Below are 20,443 nucleotides of genomic sequence, written 5' to 3' on the forward strand. Positions count from 1 at the left end.
TGCATGAAATGGCCCTTGCTATTGGGGAGGACCCCTGTCAGACGCTCCCCTCTACTCGCCCCCAGCCGGATCCCCCGACCTCCAGCCCCTCCAGCGAGCTCAGGCCTGTTGCCGCGGGATACTGCAGACGGTGAACGAGGTCGTCCGGGAGACGGAGCACCGGCTGCGGCTCGGACAGTACCAGCGCCGGCTGGACATCTCGGCCCTCGAGCGACAGGCCAATCCGGTGGCGGTGCAGTTTAAGGTACCAAGACCCCCTTCTACCAAAACCTCATCCCTCAGGTGTTTTATTTACTTCTGAAGGTAGTTGTATCTGGCGGCCCGTCTTCATTTTACTTGTCTAATACATTTATCCAGAGTGATTTACAATCATCGAAAAGTCTTTTTTTTTTTTGTGTCAAAACCCATTTAATAATTAAAATAAGGATATTTCATTGTTATATTTTCTTTACCCTTTAGACTCCAGAATACTTTACAGACAGGGAAGACGCTCCGATTAGCTTCATGTTTTTAGACACTCGTTCTGTTTCTCTCCCACTTCTTTGTAAAGGAAGTGCGTCTGAAGGTCGTTTCGTCGTCTCCCCCCCCCCCCCCCCCCAATAAAATATATCTATTGACTCACCAGAAGAATTCTAGAATTCTCATCTCGTTTTCATCATGAAAATTTTTATTAGTCAACAATATTTCATAATTTATCTCTTTCAGTCACGTTGTAAACTCTCTTTCTCGTCTCTGTGCCACCTCTGTCGTCTGTCCTGCAGAACCTGGACCTCACCACCAAGAGGATGATCCATGAAGGTCCTCTGACGTGGAAAGTCAGTAAAGATAAAACTCTGGGTGAGGCCCGCTTGCAGAGAACTGTGTGTGTGTGTGTGTGTGTGTGTGTGTGTGTGTGTGTGTGTGTGTGTGTGTGTGTGTGTGTGTGTGTGTGTGTGTTTACCTGTTTCTGAGGTGTCCGTTCTGCTGTGCCTCAGAGATGCACGCTCTGCTTCTATCGGACCTGCTGGTTCTGCTTCAGAAGGGTGCGGACGACCGGCTAATACTGCGCTGCCCCTCGCGAGGGCTGGGCGGGGCTACCGGGGGAGTCGCCGCCCCCAAAACCACCTTCTGCCCAATCGTCCGTCTGGACTCGCTGCTCGTCCGATCGGTGGCCACAGGTACCACAGCGCCCCCCCCCCCTTTCCAGAGAACTTGTCTCGAGTGTTGTGTGGAAGGTGATTTCTGACTTCGCTCGCGTCTCAGACAACAAAGGCCTGTACGTGATCAGCGCCTCGGAGGGACAGATCTACGAGCTGGTGGCTGGGACGTCCTCCGAGAAGAACACGTGAGTGTGGGACCGGTGACCTCCTTTTAAGCGTATTTAAAACGAACGCCGTCTTAACGGTGTGTTTTTGCGCAGGTGGAAGGAATTTTTGGAAAAGACAATCTCACAGGCTACTGAGAACGCGAACGCCGCGAAGCCGGGCTCAGCGCCTGCCTCGTGAGGAGCCGTTTTATTTACTACGACGTGTAAAGAAGACGCGCTGTTGGCCAGACTAAACTCCGCCTTCTTTTCTAGGTCCAACCTGGACTCTCCTGGAGGTCACGGCTGCAAATCCGGTGAGCTTGTGGTTCTTATTTCGGGAATAACAGAAATATGCGTTGCATAAAATGGTAAAGGAAAAACCCTCCACCCCTCCCAGGGGGTTCACTTACAGAGCGGTCCGGTTCCATGGAGACGGACCAGCAGAGCGACGAGGACACCCCCACGACGCCAACAGACCAATCAGAATCCTTCCTCCATGCCGATGATCAGGCTGCCGTTTTGGGCGGGGTCGCTGAGGCTGCCCTACACGACGGTGAGGATGTTCATGGGAAATACCCCATGTATATAAGGTTCATTTTTTCTGACCAGTAGGGGGCACCGTCTCACTGGTTGGCCATCGGGTCACACCGTTTCACGCTTTTCACGTTGGCTTTTCTCCTCTCAGTGGAGACGCTCCGGCAGCTAATATTTAAAGACCTGGAGGAGGGGTGGGGCCAGGATTCCGACAATACACCCACCAACGAGTCGGCCAATGAGAGGAGTCCGTTCACAGAGGAGCCGGTGGAGCCCGAGTCCGTCTGCGGCGAGTGGGAGAAGGATGAAGTAGACGCTACGTCCACGCAGGTTCAAGTGATGAGGAAGGGTAAGGGGGTCGAACGGCATCCTCTCATTGGCCAGTTTTATGTTATTTAAACCGACGTGAACTCTGACCTCAACAGTTGCAACGCTTTAATACTGTAGTACTAGTTCAGTAGTATAGTACAACCTCACCTCTTCTCTTTTAATTCAAGTTCAGGTAAACTTTATTGTCATCTCTTCTATATATTGTACAGATATACAGAGAGACGAGAAGACGTGGCTCCAGTTTACACAGTGCAACATAAAAGTAGACAACAAAAACCAGATGCGGCACATGGAATACAATATATAAATAAATAAGATACAAAATATACATTTTAGCTCAAAATGAGTGTTAAAAAGTGACCAGTGATATATACATGTTTAGACTGTGCAAATAAACAACAGTAGTGATAGTACGGCTTGTTCATTCATTCTATGTCTTTAATTATTATGCTGCCAAGAAGAAGGGCTACCAAACTAACTGTTTTTCGACTATTCTATTAAATTCTTTTTTAGGGTTGCCAATCATAATCAAAATATAGTGTAATATTATGCATAAAATCTCATGGCTCACATGAATATTGTGTGGGCCAGAGTCTGGCACCGTGTCCAATCAGATTTTGGCATCACCTCAGTTTGCTTGACATTAAAAGTATCTGGGACCAGACGTTTGGTTCTGCCTGTTTTTTTTTTTTTGGGGGGGTCACTAGTCACCATCGTCATGGCAACAGACCCGGACGGGCCGAAACACTGTTGCTCAGCCAAATGACGGGAGATGTGTGATCATTTTTACTTATTCATTTTTATTTTTTTTTTAAGAATTCTCTCCTCCTCTTCCCTCCATCTGTCTCCCCCCCGTCTGCATGTCCTCAGAGCCTGCGGTGATTTAACCTGAAGTGACTTTAATCCACCCACCCCTGTTTCTCCTCCTACTTCTTCACTCCACCCACCGGGCACCACCCCTCTCTGCTCTCCCTCGCGTTCAATACACACCTTTTCAAACCCACACCCTCTGAAACTTCTCTTTCTCACACACACACACACGTTCATGCTCACAACATGCATGCACGCACTCTCTCTCTATATATATACCCCTTCCTGTCTCTCATACACAGCTGTGGGTGCGGGCTGTCCTACTATTCCTGACGACATCACCGATGATGTCATCGTCTGCTCCAGCCAATCGTCTGAGGCGAGAGGTGGGGACCGACGCATTCTCACCTCCGTTAGAACGTTCGCTTGTTCCGCTCATTTGCATATTATGTGAAAGTGGAAGCCGGCCGAGACCAGATGGCTTGAATTGTGTGTGTTTTTTTTTTTTTTTTTTTTTAGTAGCAGAATTATTGTAAAAATATTACACACAGACTCCCATCTGTGGTTTTTTTTTTTTTTTTTTTTTTTTTTTTTTTTTTTTTTTTTTTTGTGTGTGTGTGTGTCTTGTACTTCCTGCACAAAAAAGAGAAAATGCATAATTAAGCACTGTAGAATATGAATTTGCACTTGGAAATGTGTATATATTGTTCGGCGTGTTTTTCTTTTTAAAATAAAGATTGTAGTTTGTCAGCAGTGTTTTCTGTGAACCGCAGGAAACATGTTCTACCTGGTGATGCCCAAAGACCAGGGCGCTGGACCGTCGGAGGAGAGCTGCACGGACGAGGACTCCCAGCAGCACAATGCGGAGTGTCTCCAGAAGCACGTGGTGAAGAACGTGGACGAGATTTTCCGAACAATCGAGGAGCTCATGAACAAACTGCTGCAGCTGAAAGTAAGGAAGAGCCCACGTGGAAAGAACTCCGACTGCAGTGCTCTGGCCACAGTCTTCAAAGGTTTTGGTTGAGATGAAATGATTGTGATTAGTAAAATAGATCATCGATGCCTCGATTATCGATTAATCACGATACGTCCCATCAATTTTTCTAGATTACGTCCACAAGGGCGTTCAGCACCAGCGTTTGGGCGGCTGCGTGCTTGGATGGCGTCAAATTAACGCTGCATGCAACGTTTTTTTTATGTAAATTTCCGGACAAATTCCAATGAATCCCAATTAAAGTCAAGTGAATGCCAGTGAAACACAAATCCAACGGCGCAAACACGCAAATATATATATATATATATATATATGTGGTAGTAGCCTAGTGGGGCAACACACTCGCCTATGAACCAGAAGACCCAGGTTCAAATCCCACTTACTACCATCGTGTCCCTGAGCAAGACACTTAACCCTGAGTGTCTCCAGGGGGGGACTGTCCCTGTAACTACTGGTTGTAAGTCGCTCTGGGCTGTTTGATTGGCGTATCAGGGGTTAACTTTGTGAGAAAATGATCCCGAACCAGCGATCTTTGCACTGCGTCCCCTGATGTGTTGTTGAGGTGATCTCTGTTCGCCGCGGGTCAGGCCAGGTTCGGAATGACCGATCCGATGCGGGTTTCAACACCGTGGGCACGAGCGAGGGCCCGGGCTTTACCAAATGTCTCCTCCTCCCACAGGACATCGAAGCTGCCCACCGTCAACTCCTGCAAAAAACACTGAGCAAGCCTTCAGGTGACCTCGGGCAGACTCCGCCCACAGTGGTCAGGACGCCTTCCATGGACAGGGACTCAGGGGACGGTGAGTCTACCACCATGACAAACTGATGGGCTTGGTGTGGGTTGGTCTCAGGTCCGACGCCATCTTGATTTTGTTTTTCCTGCTTTGCCGTTGTCCAGGAAAGGAGGCAGACCCGCCCGAACCCTCACAACCACATGTCCAGTCCACGGGTTTCTGACGTCGACGTATATACATGCACGCACCCACCCACCCACCCACCCACTCACGCTGAGACGGACTTGTAATCCCACCCACTCCCAGCATGCCTTGCACCAGACTTCTGGGGGGAAAATACGGAAAGCAGGGAGGGAACCTGGACAGACGGAACCTCAGATCTAAGGGAACGGCAGGAAGTAAAACGGGAGGAGACCGGCGAGAGACCACGTTGAGACTAAAGCGCTGAGGCAGGTGCCGTGGCGAAGGAAGCACACTGGACGGCCGCCCCCGCCCCGCCCCGCCCCGCCCCTCCCGCAGCACTTTACCCACAATGCATCTGTACTCGCAATGCATCTGACTGTATGCAAACTTCAGAGAAGGGAAGCAGAGGACAGGGAAACGCCACACGGGTGTCCATCTCGGCTTTTTGGCCCACTGTGAACCGACCGGCCGACCAGACGCTTTCCTCTCGAGTCGCCGCACCACTGGTTGCCTTAGGGTGCGCCCTGCTGCATAGGTTGTTGTAAGGTTGCGCAGGGTTATTTTGCACTGTGCTAATGACAACGAGACGTCATCGTCGTCATCATCATCATCATCCTCGTCATCATCACGACCACTCGTCATATCGTATAAAGAACCACCGCGATGAAGGAGGAATTCGCGTCCACGTCTGTCTGCTAACAAAAATAACAACGTTCGAGGTGTGTCGTAATCGTATAACCCCGTGTTGCCACGGCAACCTGTCACAACTAACACTACTCCACTGTTCTCTGTTCAGACCAAGAAGGAAACACGGACGTTATTTATGAACCCGGTTCTTCGTGCCAGCTCTTCGTATAACCCCGTGTCCGCAGCATTCTCCTCCGTCTGTAAATATTGCGCGTTTGACCTCTACCTGACCTTTGACCAGACGTAGGAGTGTCGTTACTGGTGCTCAGATGAAATGAAGGGAGAATACTGTAGCATAACCGTAGTTGGGAAGAGTCCTCCTGCACATATTTAACCTTTTTTTTTTTTTTTTTTTTTTAAACTGAAGAAGAGGAAAAAAAAAAAAACACTATTTACCTCCGGCACACGCTCGTGTCTGGCCGGCCGACCTTTAGGGTCCGCTGTAGCTGCTGACCTCGCGGGGTCGCGCAGACCAGACTTTTAAAAGAGGCTTCAGTTAGGGTTGCTACTGTGTATCTCAGGTGGAGAACTGTAAAACCATCTTTTTTTTTTTTTTTTCCCCCCCTTTCTTCCTCATTCTTTTTGCTTCTCCCCTTCCGTATCTTCTATCGCACAATTTTTTTTTTTTTTTATTCACTTTTTACCATGCCTCGTAAAACCTGTCTCAGTGCAAACTACTGTATTCCTCTGCACCCCTCTTTTTTTTTTTTTTTTTTTTTTTTCCCCTCCGCGCTCACTCATGTAATATAGTATTCACCCGTGTTTTATATGTTCATTTTTTTTTTCTTTTCCTGTAAAGTTTTAGTCCTTTTTGATTTTATTTTTGTAGATATGGGAAAAAGATGTGTAAATTATTTTCTCCCGTTTTTAAAAAAACAAAACAACAAAAAGAAATGGTGATGTTTGTTAGCCACACAGAGAAGGAAAATAAACGCATTGGTTAAGACTCAGTTGTTTTGTGACATTAAAAAGTTACCAAAAAAAAATTTTAATAAAGTTTGCTTGTGTGGAGTTATTCAGATGTGTGACGTCACGTGGACACAAACAGAAATGGCTGATTTTTTGCAGATGTGCATATATATTTATTTATTAGCCTCAAATAAATAAGTACAAACATGGGAGAAGGAAGATTGAAGTTTACTCCCCGTCTTCTCTTGGTCAGAAGGCCAGAGGCAGGATGCTTGGCTGACGGCGTTTGGTAGTACAGATGGCCAGGCCTCCTCCTGAGAGACCGAGCCTGGCACAATTGTTTCTCATTCACTGGAGTAAAGTCCTGTGGAGAATCTGATTAGTGAATCTGGGACTGGCACAACCTCCAGATGGAGAGGAGCGATCTGAAAGAGGTCTTCACATCTGGCATTTCACACTGAAGGAGCAATAAAGAGAAGGGGAAAAAGGTCGCACAATAATCTGTAATCGGGGAGAGAATGGATGTGGACTGGTATTTAAGGTCGTGTTTTTGTTTGCTTGGTGTGTCGTATCGTCTTTGGTTTTCCTCCTCGCTTTTGCTGGCACGGCCCTCCGTACGCGCTCCGGTTTCTGGCCCCGCGGTTCACAGCCTTTGTTCGCGGCGGAGAGCGGACATTGTTTTGCTTGGTGGGAGGGTCTTGTGCGCTTTTACGATCGTTTGTGCTGGTTTTTCCTCCTGCTCCTGCTTTATGGCGCCCTGCTTTATGGGGAGTCTGGTGCGCAGAAGGAGAAGCATGGAAAGCGGAGATCGATATCCGATGTGGAAAGCGTGAGCATCAAGGCTGAAAAGTGGCTCGCTGAGGAGCTGCCAGGTCTTGTAAAAAAAACAAGCGACTGTCTAAATCTAAATATGTATAATATATATAAAACTGAGGTCTTTAGAAAAATGGAGCAGATTTTTAGGTGAATTTAATAAGGTGAATTTTTAGGTGAATAAAACACGTTCACAAAGTCGCAACCGTTGTGCACCCATACACGATGCTTCACATATTATGAAGTAAAACAAAGGCCGGGGGGAGTCACGTATTTCACGCGGATCTGGCAACAACATGGCTGGGACGACCTACAGTGTTGCCAGATACTGGCGAAATATTCCAGACAAAATAGACTACAAGATTCGAGACTACAAACTCGAATTAAAAATTGAGTAGCCGATATATATATGTAAGGGTTTTTAAACCATGCATTTAAAAAAAATCCAGGCCTTTCACAGTCGGGGAGCGTTTCCAGTCGTGAAAATCGACGGGAAAAGAACCGTTCTGGCAACCCCGGACGCAGGCTCCGCCCCCTGCAGTTTGGAGGAGGTGGAGGCCATTGATGGTGCGGAATCCAGTGTTTGAATGGGAGCGGAGAAGACGGAAATACGTGAGTCTCGCCATCTGCGCCCTAATAATAATAACAATAACAGTAATAACCACCGCCGAGGTGTAACCGACTTGCTTCTGGCCACCGGAGTGAAGACGCGACGCACCCCGACCCACCGTGAGAAGGTTCGGGAATTTCCTCTGTTCCCGGACCGCCTCGGCCCCTCTTCCCCGCGGACTTTCGGGAGGATCGGGCTACTTATTGTCGCACCAATCAAAGGGATGGGGCGCTGAAGCCTGGAATCTTAATTTTTTTTCTGCTTTTGCGATTTTCTCTGGGATCTCCGCTCCCGGTTTTCCCGGCGGATTTCTTCCCTCCTCCCCCGGACGGGACCGATGAACCGCGCACCGAGCCCGGGGCACCCGCGGCCTCCGCATTGTCTCTTTGTGTGACCCCGGAACCGGGTGAGTGGTCCCCGGCTCTAACCTGCTTTATCCGCTCCGCCGTTTCAGTACACGCACGTGGGCCACGGAGGAGGAAGAGGAGGAGGAGGATGATGATGATGGCGGTGGTGGACCCGGGTTCGACTCGAGGAGGATTTCTGTCTTTTTTTTAATTTTATTTATTTCTCCTCTCCCGGTGCCCGCACCAGCCCGGCTGGAGGCCCCCGGAGCCTCCGGCTCGAGTTCGGGAGGCGGGGCGGGGTCGCCCTGGTAACCCCGACATCCGGCCTAGTGAAGGTTTAATGGGGGGGTCCCTGTAACTCAAGGTTCATTAAACCAAAATCACGGTGAAACGAGGTCTTTTCCCCAAGAGATGCATCTGTAGGCCCGGACCGGGCGTTTTTCCGGGCTGCAGCCGAGCGGGTGACGCTACGGCAACACCTGAGTCCATGCAGAGGTGCCCACGGCCACACCCACCGATGCCGCATGACATCATGCCGTCTCCGGCGTCTGAAACCGGAGCGGGGAGGCAGGGAGGGCGTTCCGGGTGGGTTGAAAAGCCCCCGCCCCACCCATGCCCGCAGCTTTGTTCAGCTGTCTGTCCTCTCCTTAACCCCGTCCACATGCCGTCACTCGGACCGTCGTAACCGTCCACTGTTGTCACGGTGCCACCCACGCGGAACGTCGCCTTAAAAGAACGAAATCTGCCCGCTGGTCCTTATACGGATCAAAAAAAAATCATCCGATGGACGTTTCGCGGCTAAATGGACAAATTAGCCGAGATGTGTTACTATGGTTACTTTGGTTGCATGCATTCATGTCTTCCAGCTTCCAGCCAATCGTAAGACGGCAGTCGGCCGGACCGTATAGACGCCGCTGGCTTCTCGCATCGTGCAGGTCGCTTTTATTATATTTGGCAGGTATGACTGGAATGGAGGACCCGTCACATGAATCCCATACGGAGGCGGGATGCCAGCGTTCGAAATAGGACGGAAAAATGCTGGAACTTTGTTACCGGTGATCCGATTTGCCGTCGGCGGCCGAACAAACAGAAAGTTTTTTGTGTTTGAAACTTTTTTTTTTGTTCTTCTTCCCCTCCTTTTCATTCCCACCCGGAACGTATTTTTCTCGGAGTGTGTAATGGTTAAAGGTTAGGTCACCATAGAAACCACCCCTCCCCCCTCGCCCATACCCCCGCTTTCATCCCCGTCGCCCCGGAGACTGCGGGACATGGGACGGGAATGCGGGGTGTGTGTGTGTGAGAATGGGGGACGCTGGAGATGTCGCGTACCGAAGAGCCACGTTTGGCTGTCGGCCGCTTTCCCGTCACGTCGAATATTAAAATTTATAACGGATTTACATTTACGGCATTTACCAGACGCCCTTATCCAGAGCCACTTACAATCAGTAGTTACAGGGACAGTCCCCCCCCTGGAGACACTCAGGGTCAAGTGTCTTGGTCAGCTCAGGGACACGATGGTAGTAAGTGGGGTTCTGATTCATAGGAGAGTGTGTTACCCGCTAGGCTACTAACCACCCATCCCATTTAGCAGGGCGACTTACAATCAGTAGTTACAGGGACAGTCCCCCCCCCTGGGGACACTCAGGGTTAAGTGTCTTGCTCAGGGACACGATGGTAGTAAGTGGGATTTGAACCTGGGACCTCTGGTTCATATGCGAGTGTGTTACCCACTAGGCCGCCACCACCCTATATAAGATTGCGCACTTTAAGCCTGGTTGATGTCTTATTATTTGAAACGTCCTCCTGCAGGTCCGTCCTCCGCCTCTCCTCCAACCTCCAAGATAGATTCTCTCAGGAGCAAGGTTGAGCTGCTGAAGCTGCCGCTGGCCCTCTCCTCGAAGACCCTCACTGAACGGAAGACTCAGCTGGGCGGAGCCAGGCGTGGCACGGGGGGAGGAGGGGCCCACAAACCCCGCCCGCCAGCCCCAGACATGGACAACGAGTCGCAGTACTCGGGCTACTCATACAAGTCGTCCCACTCGCGGAGCTCCAGGAAGCACAGGTACGCTTGGATTTAGGTCCGTCCGTAGCGTCCGGGACAAATCCCTCCTTAGTCCCGCCCCCCACCGCTTCTCCTGCTAAGGTTGTCGCGTCCCCGATTAGCGTCTCTCCGCCCCACTGACATGTTACTGCTTTCCTGTAACGTGCCTCTCGTTTACCTGCTGCAGGGACCGGAGGGACCGCCATCGCTCCAAAAGCAGGGACAGCAGCAGCCGCGGGGACAAGTCGGTCACCATCCAGGCCCCGGGAGAGCCGCTGCTGGACACCGAGTCGACCCGCGGTGACGACCGGGTCAGTGCTCGCCGCTTATCCTCCCCTCCGTGTCTGGCCCTTTAATACGCCCTCACATGGGACCCCGCCCTCTGGGTGGCGCGATTAATCGAATTTTAATCATGATTAAATCTGGATGATCGTGGCCAGCGGACGAAAGCACAACCTCAAACTGTGACACAATGAGACGAGAAAGCGTTGTTCGTCTGGGGTTGAAAAATATATACGTACGTCATAGATATATAGACACTAGACGGCGCATGGGGACTCATATTTGGACAGGGGTCCATCACGCTTTTCTGACGGTTCAAGCGAAAATGCCCTCTGTGGCACGTAGAATCAATTCAGAACATTTTATTTGAATCCTCTTGTATGTTGCGAAATGTGGGGTTATAACGCCCCACATCGTAGTAAAGGCCCAGCTTCTGTTCTGACGCTGTTTGTGTGTATGGCCGCGCCCTGTTTCTAGTTATTTAGTTCCAAAATAAAAAGGTCGTCTTTCATATTATAAAATGAAAAAAAGATGTGTTTTCATAGAGACCTGCCATCACTCATCTCTTAACATTTACGGCATTGACCAGACGCCCTTATCCAGAGCGACTTACACTCAGTAGTTACAGGGACAGTCTCCCCCTGGAGACACTCAGGGTTAAGTGTCCTGCTCAGGGACACGATGGTAGTAAGTGGGATTTGAACCTGGCTCTTCTGGTTACCCTCTTAAGGCAGAGAATGTTGACCGGCTGGTGTTTATCACCAATGATCCAAAAACCTCGTTCACTTAGCGGTTCGTATAAAATAGGAAGTCCAATAAAATTGTGTTTCACCTAAAATAACGAATAATCGCGATTTAATAAAAAAAAAAATCCTCATTTTGGCCGTAATGGTGCGGCTCCAGATCAGAGTGGCGTTTGTGGAACTGTGAGTCTCGCATCCATGTGGCATTCGGAGAATCCGGAGGAATCCTCGGCTGAGCGTGACCGAGCATGTCCGCACGCGGCTCTATAAAGCGGCTGGATGGGCCCCGGTCTGAGGGCGGAGTCGACGTGGCCTGATGGGGCCGCCTTTCTTTACCTGCTCACGTGCGCTTTGCGGTGCAGCCGGGCGGTTTTGGGGCAAATTTAAAGAGATGGTTTATAGTTTGACCGCTGAAATCATAAGTCGAATGTTTAATTTGTGCTTATAGGTTTTTATAGTGACAGCTTGAGGTCTCAGCAGACAGGACATCGGACGGCCCGAGTCTTAATTTGAATGCGTTCTGTCCTATTGATGGACGAGTCTTGCTCGGGGACACAATCCCCCTGGATTTACTTTCGCTTCACTCATTTGCACACCTTCACCCGACCTGTTACACAGTGTTATGTTTGCAATATTTGCATATTGGTTCATTGTTACTTGCAATATTTGCATATTGGTTCATTGTTACTTGCAATATTTGCAATATCGGGATCTATATAATAAAGTAATAATAAAGTGAAGTGATTGTCACATGTGATAGAGCACAGCACACGGTGCACACAGTGAAATTTGTCCTCTGCATTTAACCCATCACCCTTGGTGAGCAGTGGGCGGCCATGACAGGTGCCCGGGGAGCAGTGTGTGGGGACGGTGACTTTGCTCAGTGGCACCTTGGCGGATCGGGATTCGAACCGGCAACCTTCTGATTACGGGGCCGCTTCCTTAACCGCTAGGCCACCACTGCCCCTATAGTCAGCGGTTTGAACCACCGCCCGGGCGGTAATGGAGCTTTTCTCTCCTCTCCTCTCCGCAGGATGACAACTGGGGCGAGACCACCACGGTGGTGACGGGGACGTCCGAGCACAGCGTGTCCAACGAGGACCTGACGCGGGCCTCCAAGGAGCTGGAGGACTCGTCCCCGCTGGAATGCCGGCGCTTCGCGGGGCCGGTGCTGAGCGGCGTGCTGGGCCTGTTCGCCCTGCTCACGCCGCTGGCCTTCCTGCTGCTGCCGCAGCTGCTGTGGCGGGACGGCCTGGAGCCGTGCGGGACGCCCTGCGAGGGACTCTACGTCTCGCTGGCCTTCAAGCTGCTGGTGCTGCTCATCTCGTCGTGGGCGCTGTTCCTGCGGCCGCCGCGCGCCACGCTGCCGCGCTTCTTCGTCTTCCGCTGCCTGCTGATGGCGCTGGTCTTCCTGTTCGTGGCGTCGTACTGGCTCTTCTACGGCGTGCGGGTGCTGGAGCCGCGGGAGCGCGACTACCGCGGCATCGTGGGCTACGCCGTGTCGCTGGTGGACGCGCTGCTCTTCATCCAGTACCTGGCGCTGGTGCTGCTGGAGGTGCGGCAGCTGCAGCCGGCGTTCTGCCTGAAGGTGGTGCGCACCACCGACGGGGCCAGCCGCTTCTACAACGTCGGGCACCTCAGGTACGGTGGGTGTCGTTACCACGGTAATAACCACTCAGAGAATGGTGAAGTGATGGTCACTTGTGATACGCTGCAGCACAGCACGCGGTGCACACAGTGAAATGTGTCTCCTGCATTTAACCATCACCGTTGGAGAGCAGTGGCGGCCATGACAGGCGCCCGGGGAGCAGTGTGTGGGGCACCTTGGCAGATCGGGATCGGCAACCTTAACCGCAAGGCCACCACGGCCCCTATTACAATGTCACAGCCTGTATAGTATAAAAAGTCCACTATTTAAGTAAATAGTCCTAGAAAAGACAGTGGACAGCAATAAAAATATAGGTATGCGTGGTCAGCAGGGCAGGAAAGACCTTCTGAATGTCTCCATCCCACATCGTGGTGCCGCAGCCTGCCACTGTAGGAGCTGCTCAGTGCCTTCAGGGTCTCCTGCATGGGGTGGGAGACGTTGTCCACCATTCTCCTGTCACTCACCACCTCCACTGGGTCCAGAGGGCATCCTAGATCAGAGCTGTCCCCAGCAGACCACAATGAAGGATGGCTGAGTCGTAAAAGGTCTTCAAGAGTGGGCCCGTCACCCCAAAATCTCACAGTGCAGTTTGACTAATGCGCAGGAATCAGTTCAGTCGTTTCTTGATCGTTTCTTCATTTCCAAACAGGGCCAGTGGTGGCCTAGCGGAAGTGCTCCCGTATTCGGAACCGCCGAGGTTCCTCTGAGCAGCTCGCCAAGGGTGTTGGTTAAAAGCAGAGGACTCATTCCATTGCCGCCGTGTGTTGCTGCGCTGCAGCGTTCCCCTCTTTCCAAATTGGGCCGTTTGATCATCATTAGGGAACTCCGTTCTTAGAATGCTACTTATTTTGCGGGTGGGAGCAAGAGTCTGCCAACACCACAGCATCACATGTTACCGTACCAAGAACGGCGAAAATGGAATCCGCGGCGCATGAGCACCGAACTGGGCCGCACAGGTGGTTTTAGATTCCGTAAGTGCTTCCTCCTGTAGGTGCAGTACTCTTTCCAGACGCTGGTGGGCTGGAGAAAGCCAGATGTTTGTGTTACAACCGATTTTTAATTTGGAATTAACCAACCGTTGACTTCATTGGCCGAGAAGTTAGTTATGAGCTCGTATAACGGTGTAAACTCTCCGTACGATCCCGTTCCAGGGGCCAGTAGAAGGCTGTGGCGGAGCCGCCGGTTGCCGACCGCTGTTGTAGAGGCTGTGCATACCACGAGCGAGGTGGTTTCGTCTTTCCAAGTTGCCGGTTGCCTGTTTGATGTACGCTACGGACTGTAATTAACAGGCTAGCTACGGTCACTTGTCTGGACTTTCAGGTTTACCGTCATCCTAGATGGACGTTTTCACTGCGTCAACAAAAGAATGCTGGCGGGAACCGTGGTTGCACGCCGTGCCGGGACGATGGTTTGATCTATGCCTGTGTAATATTTTGGGTGCAGTATCCAGCGAGCTGCGGTGTGGGTGCTGGACCAGTACTACAGCGACTTTCCCGTCTACAACCCCGCCCTGCTCAACCTGCCCAAATCCATCCTGTCCAAGAAGATGTCCGGCTTCAAGGTCTACTCTCTCGGGGAAGGTTAGAGCTGCTGCTTGTCATTGTCTCTGATTGTCTCAACTTTTGGCTTTATTAACGGGTCTGTGGGACCCGGACTTCCTGTGGCGGACGTACATGGCGCTGTGTTGTGATCGACAGAAAACAGCACCAACAACTCCACGGGTCAGTCCCGGGCCATGATTGCAGCCGCCGCCCGTAGGCGAGACAACTCCCACAATGAGTACTACTACGAGGAGGCGGAGATGGAACGTAGGATCCGTAAACGCAAGGCCAGGTGAACAGCGCTTTTTACAATAAGTTGGTGGGGTTTTTTTGTGGCCATAAGGGTTACAATTTGCATGGCTAACGTTCAAATGTCTTCCATATGTTATGTTCAGAAAAACGGCTTTTAATCAATGTCAGTGTGCCATATTCGAGATTTCAAATCGAATGTGCTGTGTGTGATTATGGGCAGTACGTAAGTGCTGGATAATTTCCCGTCAGATTTACTTTTCCTGTGCTCATACAGCTACATCAGTTTTGCAATCATCTACCAAATAGTTCTTTTTGGTTAATCTAAGATACAATCATATGGACACAAAAAAAACTACTGCCGGGTCTTAGCTGAACAGGACTACATATGGTAGTAGCCCAATTACTACCAATGTGTCCCTGAGCAAGACACTTAACCCTGAGTGTCTCCAGGGGGGGGACTGTCCCTGTAGCTACTGATTGTAAATGTAAAACACATAAAATGTGTATCTACATGGATCCTGCACTCGTTCCTCCCAGGCTGGTGGTGGCAGTAGAGGAAGCATTCACGCACATCAAGCGTCTGCAAGATGACGAGACGGCCGCTTCGTCGCCCAAGCACCCGCGGGAGGTGATGGATCCTCGGGAGGCGGCCCAAGCCATTTTCGCCCCGATGGCTCGCGCCATGCAGAAGTACCTGCGCACCACGAGGCAACAGCCCTACCACAGCATGGAGAGCATCATCTCCCATCTGCAGTTCTGCATCACCCACAACATGACGCCCAAGGTCAGTCCTGCTCAAACATGTTACTGCCTGGGGTGACCAGATAACCGTGGTTTCCGCGGATCGTTCAAAAGAGTAATCCTTAAATCCAGACTTAAACATGCATTAGAACCGCCTATGGAGCTAGACGGCCAAATTCGGCGCTCAAATTGTTAGTGAGACCTGCAGGAGAGCGTCCCTCATTTGGGGTTGACGAGGTTGGCAACCATAATAGAAATATACACCATAGAAACATATACAGTAGATCTCAGCATGCGTCAATACCGCCGTCATATTTGGACGGGGTTCCAAGCTCATTCAATCACGCTTCTCAGACGACACGAGCGGAAATGTCGGCATTTGTTACCATTTTCATAGTCACCTGCCAAAAATCTGAAAGCCTTGTTCACTTACGGTTGGTTTAAAATAGCAAGTGCATTGTGTTTTACCTAAAAAAAAAAAAGAAATCGTGATTATCGCATTGGCCATAATCGTGCAGCCCTAATTGCTACCATCTCGCTCTCGCCTCCAGACTACAGTCGTTTCTTTGAGATTTACCAGCGTGTTTACTGACTAGATGGCATGAAACGTGCCACGGTGGCATGTCTGCGTGACGTTGCTCGGAGAACCTGTTTTAGCACGACGGCGTACCGGTTGTATTCCCATCTAACAGGTACATTAGCATTGTTAGCTTTTAATGTGCTACTGTTTCGAGAAATCTAGCCTGTTACTTTATGGGATCAGGGTGGTAGTAGCCTAGCGGGTAACACACTCGCCTAAGAACCAGAAGACCCAGGTTCAAACCCCAATTACTACCATCGCGTCCCTGAGCAAGACACTTAACCCTGAGTGTCTCCAGGGGGGGGACTGTCCCTGTAACTACTGATTGTAAATCGCTCTCTATAAGCGGAGCTGATAACTGCCATATATATAAATGTATGGCTGGCAATATGTAACCACTTAGCCTGGCTGCTAATATCAGGTCACAGCACAGAAGACGAATCCAGTTCAAGTCGAGCTTGAACGAACAACGTTTCTCTGGAACCTGACGCTACAATTTTAAACAATTTTAGATGATTATCACATTTTTTTGTAAGGTTATTGAAAGTGAAGTGATTGTCATTATGAGACACTGCAGCGCAGCACATGGTGACGCAATGTGTCCTCTGCTTTTAACCATCACCCTTGGTGAGCAGTGGACACCATGACAGGCGCCTGGGGAGCAGCTCAGTGGAACCTTTTGGCGGTTCGGAATTCGAACCGGCAACCTTCTGAGTACGGGTCATTTTCCTTACGCGCTAGGTCACCACTGCCCCAGGCCAACCACTTCTTGCTCTTTTCCTACAAGTTAAATTTGCCTAAACGAAAATCATATTTATGTAGCTAACAATGTATTGTATATAGCTAAAAAAGCTACGTATGGAAATTCCCTTTTAGATTTGCCTGTATGTGTTTTCGATTTAGAAGGCACAAAGTGTCCCACACTGACGTAGTTGCATTGCTGGATAAAATAATTGACCTCAGAACGCTGGATTAGAACCAGTGCGATTTTTATTATTTTTTTTTTTTGTCTGGCATCGTGTACTGGAATTCAAGCACGCTTTGGAGGAAAACCACCAAGTGAGCCGAGGAGGCTCTCCCCATCCATTTAACATTCCCACCTGGTGTGTTTTCTCCCTCAGGCCTTCCTGGAGCGCTATCTCACCCCTGGTCCCACTATGCAGTACCAGCGTGAGAACAGCAGGGGCCGCCAGTGGACTCTGGTGAGCGAGGAGCCCGTGACGTCAGCCCTACGCCAGGGCCTGGTCTTCTCGCTGCGCCGCCTGGACTTCGCCTTGGTAGTCACGGTGACGCCCCTCCCCTTCCTGCACCTGGGGGAGGAGTTCATCGACCCCAAGAGCCACAAGTTTGTCATGAGGCTGCAGTCAGAAACGTCCGTGTAGAGAGTGAAGGCCTGACACAGGAAGACATAGGAAGGTGGGCGGGGCGAGCGTAGGAGGGAGCGAACCACTCATTTCAGTACAACGTTCTGTTTTCCGATCTTTTCCTTTTGTTAAAAACTGATAAACGAGACCTGCTCATCGTCAACGTATTTTCCTCCTGTACCCCCCCTCGCCCTGATAATTAATGATGACAAGTGTTCTCTTTCTCTGGCTGGAAAAGCACAACTCTTTCATTACACTGCAACAGGTGAGGATTGCTGATCACTACTAAAACACGACACTGGCCATTTCTGGGGGTGCTCTGCACGCTGACGACTTTTTAAACCACTGTCAGCAGCTAACACATCATATGAGGTGTGAAGACGTGAACACACACACACAGAAAAAAAGAATTCACACTGACCATGAGGGCTATCGGTCTTTTGAGATTTTATCTGAATGTTGCTAAATTAAGATCACTGGATGACAGCAGGTCTTTCCAGGAAAAAAAGAAGGAACCTGACCTCGGTGACATTTCTACGTAGCAACGAATGCAAAAACGTGTTTTTTTTTTTTTTTTTTTTTCGTGACTTTGAGAAAATGATTGGGTGCGAGTTGGACGTGTGTGTAAGTGAATGCATGCCGATTAAATGTTTTAACTAACGCGTGACCGACACCTCCCAAATGACACAATTTCTACATATCACCTCGACCAAACATGCAATGTAGCTTTTTATACGTTTATGTAGCATTTTTTATATCTCTCCACGTCATGGACGCTGCGCTGAGCGTCCTCTGCCTTAATGTTCAATCGTGAACTGCTGTCATAGGTTCTGTGGTTTTTCTTCTTCTTCTTCATTGTGTGTTCAGAGGGCCCTTGTTGAGCACAAAGCGGGTGTCTGTGCCTTTTGGCAGCTCCGAGTCACTATAGATTGTCCCCCTAAACGTGTACAAAGCCTTTCTTTTTTTCATTTTATATGTACAAGACTGAAATGGGTTTTATACGAGTTGTGTAGAATGTTTAAAACAAAAGAGAGAGGGGGGGGGGCTTTGGAAAGTTCCTTCTTAGACCTGGTGCATGCACATAGATAATGAAGTTTTGTAATTTTTTATTTTTTCTTAATTTTATGGTTCTAATGTCATTCTGAAGTGAAGCTAAGCCTTTAACATCTTTCAATTTAAAGAAGTGGTGTGTTGAAAAGAGATTTGTAGATTTTCCTTTAATTGTGCAAGGAATGTTTTTTTTTGTTTGTTTTTTTTTTCTTTCCTGAATTTTATCATTTTAGAACTAAAAATGTCACTGCCTTTTTAATAAATGATCTCTGCTCTTAAGTCTTCGTCAGAATACCAGCCTTGTTATTGATCCGTTGATTTGGTGGCACTTACATTTGGAGCATGCTCATTTGTTCTCGCATTGCGGACAGTGGACGCTCAAATTGAATGAGAGTCCGTGCACATGTGACCGAGGGGTATTAATGCTGGAGGAACTGTAGAAACCGCATACGGTAACAGACGTGGGGGAAGTCTGCAGATAAACCAGCCCTGTGCCACTTCCTGTTTGATCTTGACCATTCAGCTCTGACTACAGAAGCAGGCATGGACACCAGTTGTTCAAAGCATGAAAACCCCTGCTTGACCACCACACTTGACATCGAACGGACCGCCTGGTTTGCTTGTAGCTTAATCAAATTTTAAGTTCTGTATAAGAATATCCTGACAGGTATATACACCATTTACACAAAACTGTTGACACTACATGCTTGGCAGACCCAGGTAGACTGTCAAAAATCTAAATTACACTTTGGCGTTTGCAGTTGACTGCAAATTATGAATTTAAGAGGCAGTTCAAGGCTCTGATGCGCAACCAATTTGGTCCGCCATGCAACCTAATATCTCAATGGTGCAACAAAAAAAATATATCAAAGCCCGCTCAGGAGAAACAAAATCTCTGTAAATGGTATGTGGTTTAGGCAACAGACGCATATTTATCTTGTTTCAAGTTCAACACAGAGAAGCACTTTTTTCTTTTTTTAGGTGCAGTGGTTGCCTAGCGGTTAAGGAAGCGGCCCTGTAATTAGAAGGTTGCCGGTTCGAATCCCGATCCACCAAGATGCCACTGAGCAAAACACCGTCCCCCCACTGCTCACCAAGGGTGATTGTTAAAAGCAGAGGACAAGTTTCACCGTGTCACCGTATGCTGTGCTGCAGTGTATCACAATCACTTCACTTTCACTTTTTCACTTTAAGCACCAACGCTTTTTCATCAATTTACCTTTTGTGTAGAATTGTGCTTCAAATAAAGAACTTTCTTAACCAGATTGTTATTTAATCATTTATTATAAGTCAATAACGAAGCAATTAATAAACAAAAAAAGGTGAACCTGTAAAACTGTGGTGCACCACGGAAAAATGTAGGAGCGCCCAGCAACTATGGTAGAATCATCCATTTTTGAGTGTTATAACAGATTACACTCAATGATTTCTGATTGTTCTCTAAGGCTGGAGTATAGAAAGTGAAATACTCTATACTCTCTCTATATTGTAATGTTTGGGGTCATGCAAACTCTTTGAAGGTTTATTAATTAAGAAAGGTTTTAATGAAGTAATATATATTTTAATAAAGAAAAAAATCTTCAAAGAGTTTGAATGATCCTAATCCATTTCAATTTACAGAGAGAGCATAGAGTGTTTTACTCTCAAGTGGATTTGGTTCTAGATCCAGAATAACCCACCTAAACCACTTGAGAGTAAATATATTCTGGAAAGTGGATTTATACGGAGATATTGAAATTATTGGGATCATACAAACTCTTTGTACTATCTATGTTAATAAAGAAAAAAAATCTTCAAACAGCTTGTATGACCCCAATCCATCTCAATATATAGAGAGAGCATAGGAAGTATTTTACTCTCAAGTGGATTTGGATCTAGATCCAGACTAACACACCTAAACCACTTAGGAGTAAATATATTCTCTCTTCATATTGAAATGATTGGGGTCATACAAACTCTTTGTAC

The 20,443-nt window shown here is 48.8% G+C and overlaps 2 protein-coding genes across 13 annotated transcripts in view; both read left to right on the top strand.

The window, feature by feature from the left end:
- Positions 1–6,507, top strand: part of arhgef11 (Rho guanine nucleotide exchange factor (GEF) 11) — a 24,606-nt gene extending 18,099 nt beyond the window's left edge. For 9 of the 11 annotated variants that reach the window (XM_028984635.1, XM_028984688.1, XM_028984644.1 and 6 more), the window contains 12 exons: positions 66–244; positions 762–837; positions 975–1,157; positions 1,243–1,324; positions 1,400–1,480; positions 1,559–1,599; positions 1,683–1,838; positions 1,971–2,168; positions 3,262–3,345; positions 3,733–3,911; positions 4,633–4,753; positions 4,852–6,507. In XM_028984635.1, the coding sequence (XP_028840468.1) occupies positions 66–244; positions 762–837; positions 975–1,157; positions 1,243–1,324; positions 1,400–1,480; positions 1,559–1,599; positions 1,683–1,838; positions 1,971–2,168; positions 3,262–3,345; positions 3,733–3,911; positions 4,633–4,753; positions 4,852–4,910 (1,439 nt within the window). In that variant the 3' untranslated portion in view covers positions 4,911–6,507. Of the gene's footprint in view, positions 1–65; positions 245–761; positions 838–974; positions 1,158–1,242; positions 1,325–1,399; positions 1,481–1,558; positions 1,600–1,682; positions 1,839–1,970; positions 2,169–3,019; positions 3,346–3,732; positions 3,912–4,632; positions 4,754–4,851 lie in introns of those variants that run through there. The other 2 variants (XM_028984706.1, XR_003750192.1) reach the window with 2 other exon arrangements.
- A 601-nt stretch (positions 6,508–7,108) lies between these two features.
- On the top strand, positions 7,109–18,757 carry vangl2 (VANGL planar cell polarity protein 2). 2 transcript variants are annotated; one of them, XM_028985235.1, is made up of 8 exons: positions 7,109–7,891; positions 10,046–10,298; positions 10,465–10,588; positions 12,336–12,943; positions 14,394–14,530; positions 14,648–14,783; positions 15,281–15,527; positions 17,186–18,757. In XM_028985235.1, exons 1-8 carry the CDS (start codon positions 7,867–7,869, stop codon positions 17,444–17,446), a joined length of 1,791 nt encoding a protein of 596 aa, XP_028841068.1. In that variant the 5' UTR covers positions 7,109–7,866; the 3' UTR covers positions 17,447–18,757. The 2 variants fall into 2 exon arrangements, with proteins under 2 accessions (XP_028841068.1, XP_028841076.1); XM_028985243.1 differs by having other exon boundaries at positions 7,801–8,295.
- The last annotated feature ends 1,686 nt before the right edge of the window (positions 18,758–20,443 follow it).

Source organism: Denticeps clupeoides, chromosome 1, assembly GCF_900700375.1.
Source record: "Denticeps clupeoides chromosome 1, fDenClu1.1, whole genome shotgun sequence".
Classification (NCBI taxonomy): Eukaryota; Metazoa; Chordata; class Actinopteri; order Clupeiformes; family Denticipitidae; genus Denticeps; species Denticeps clupeoides.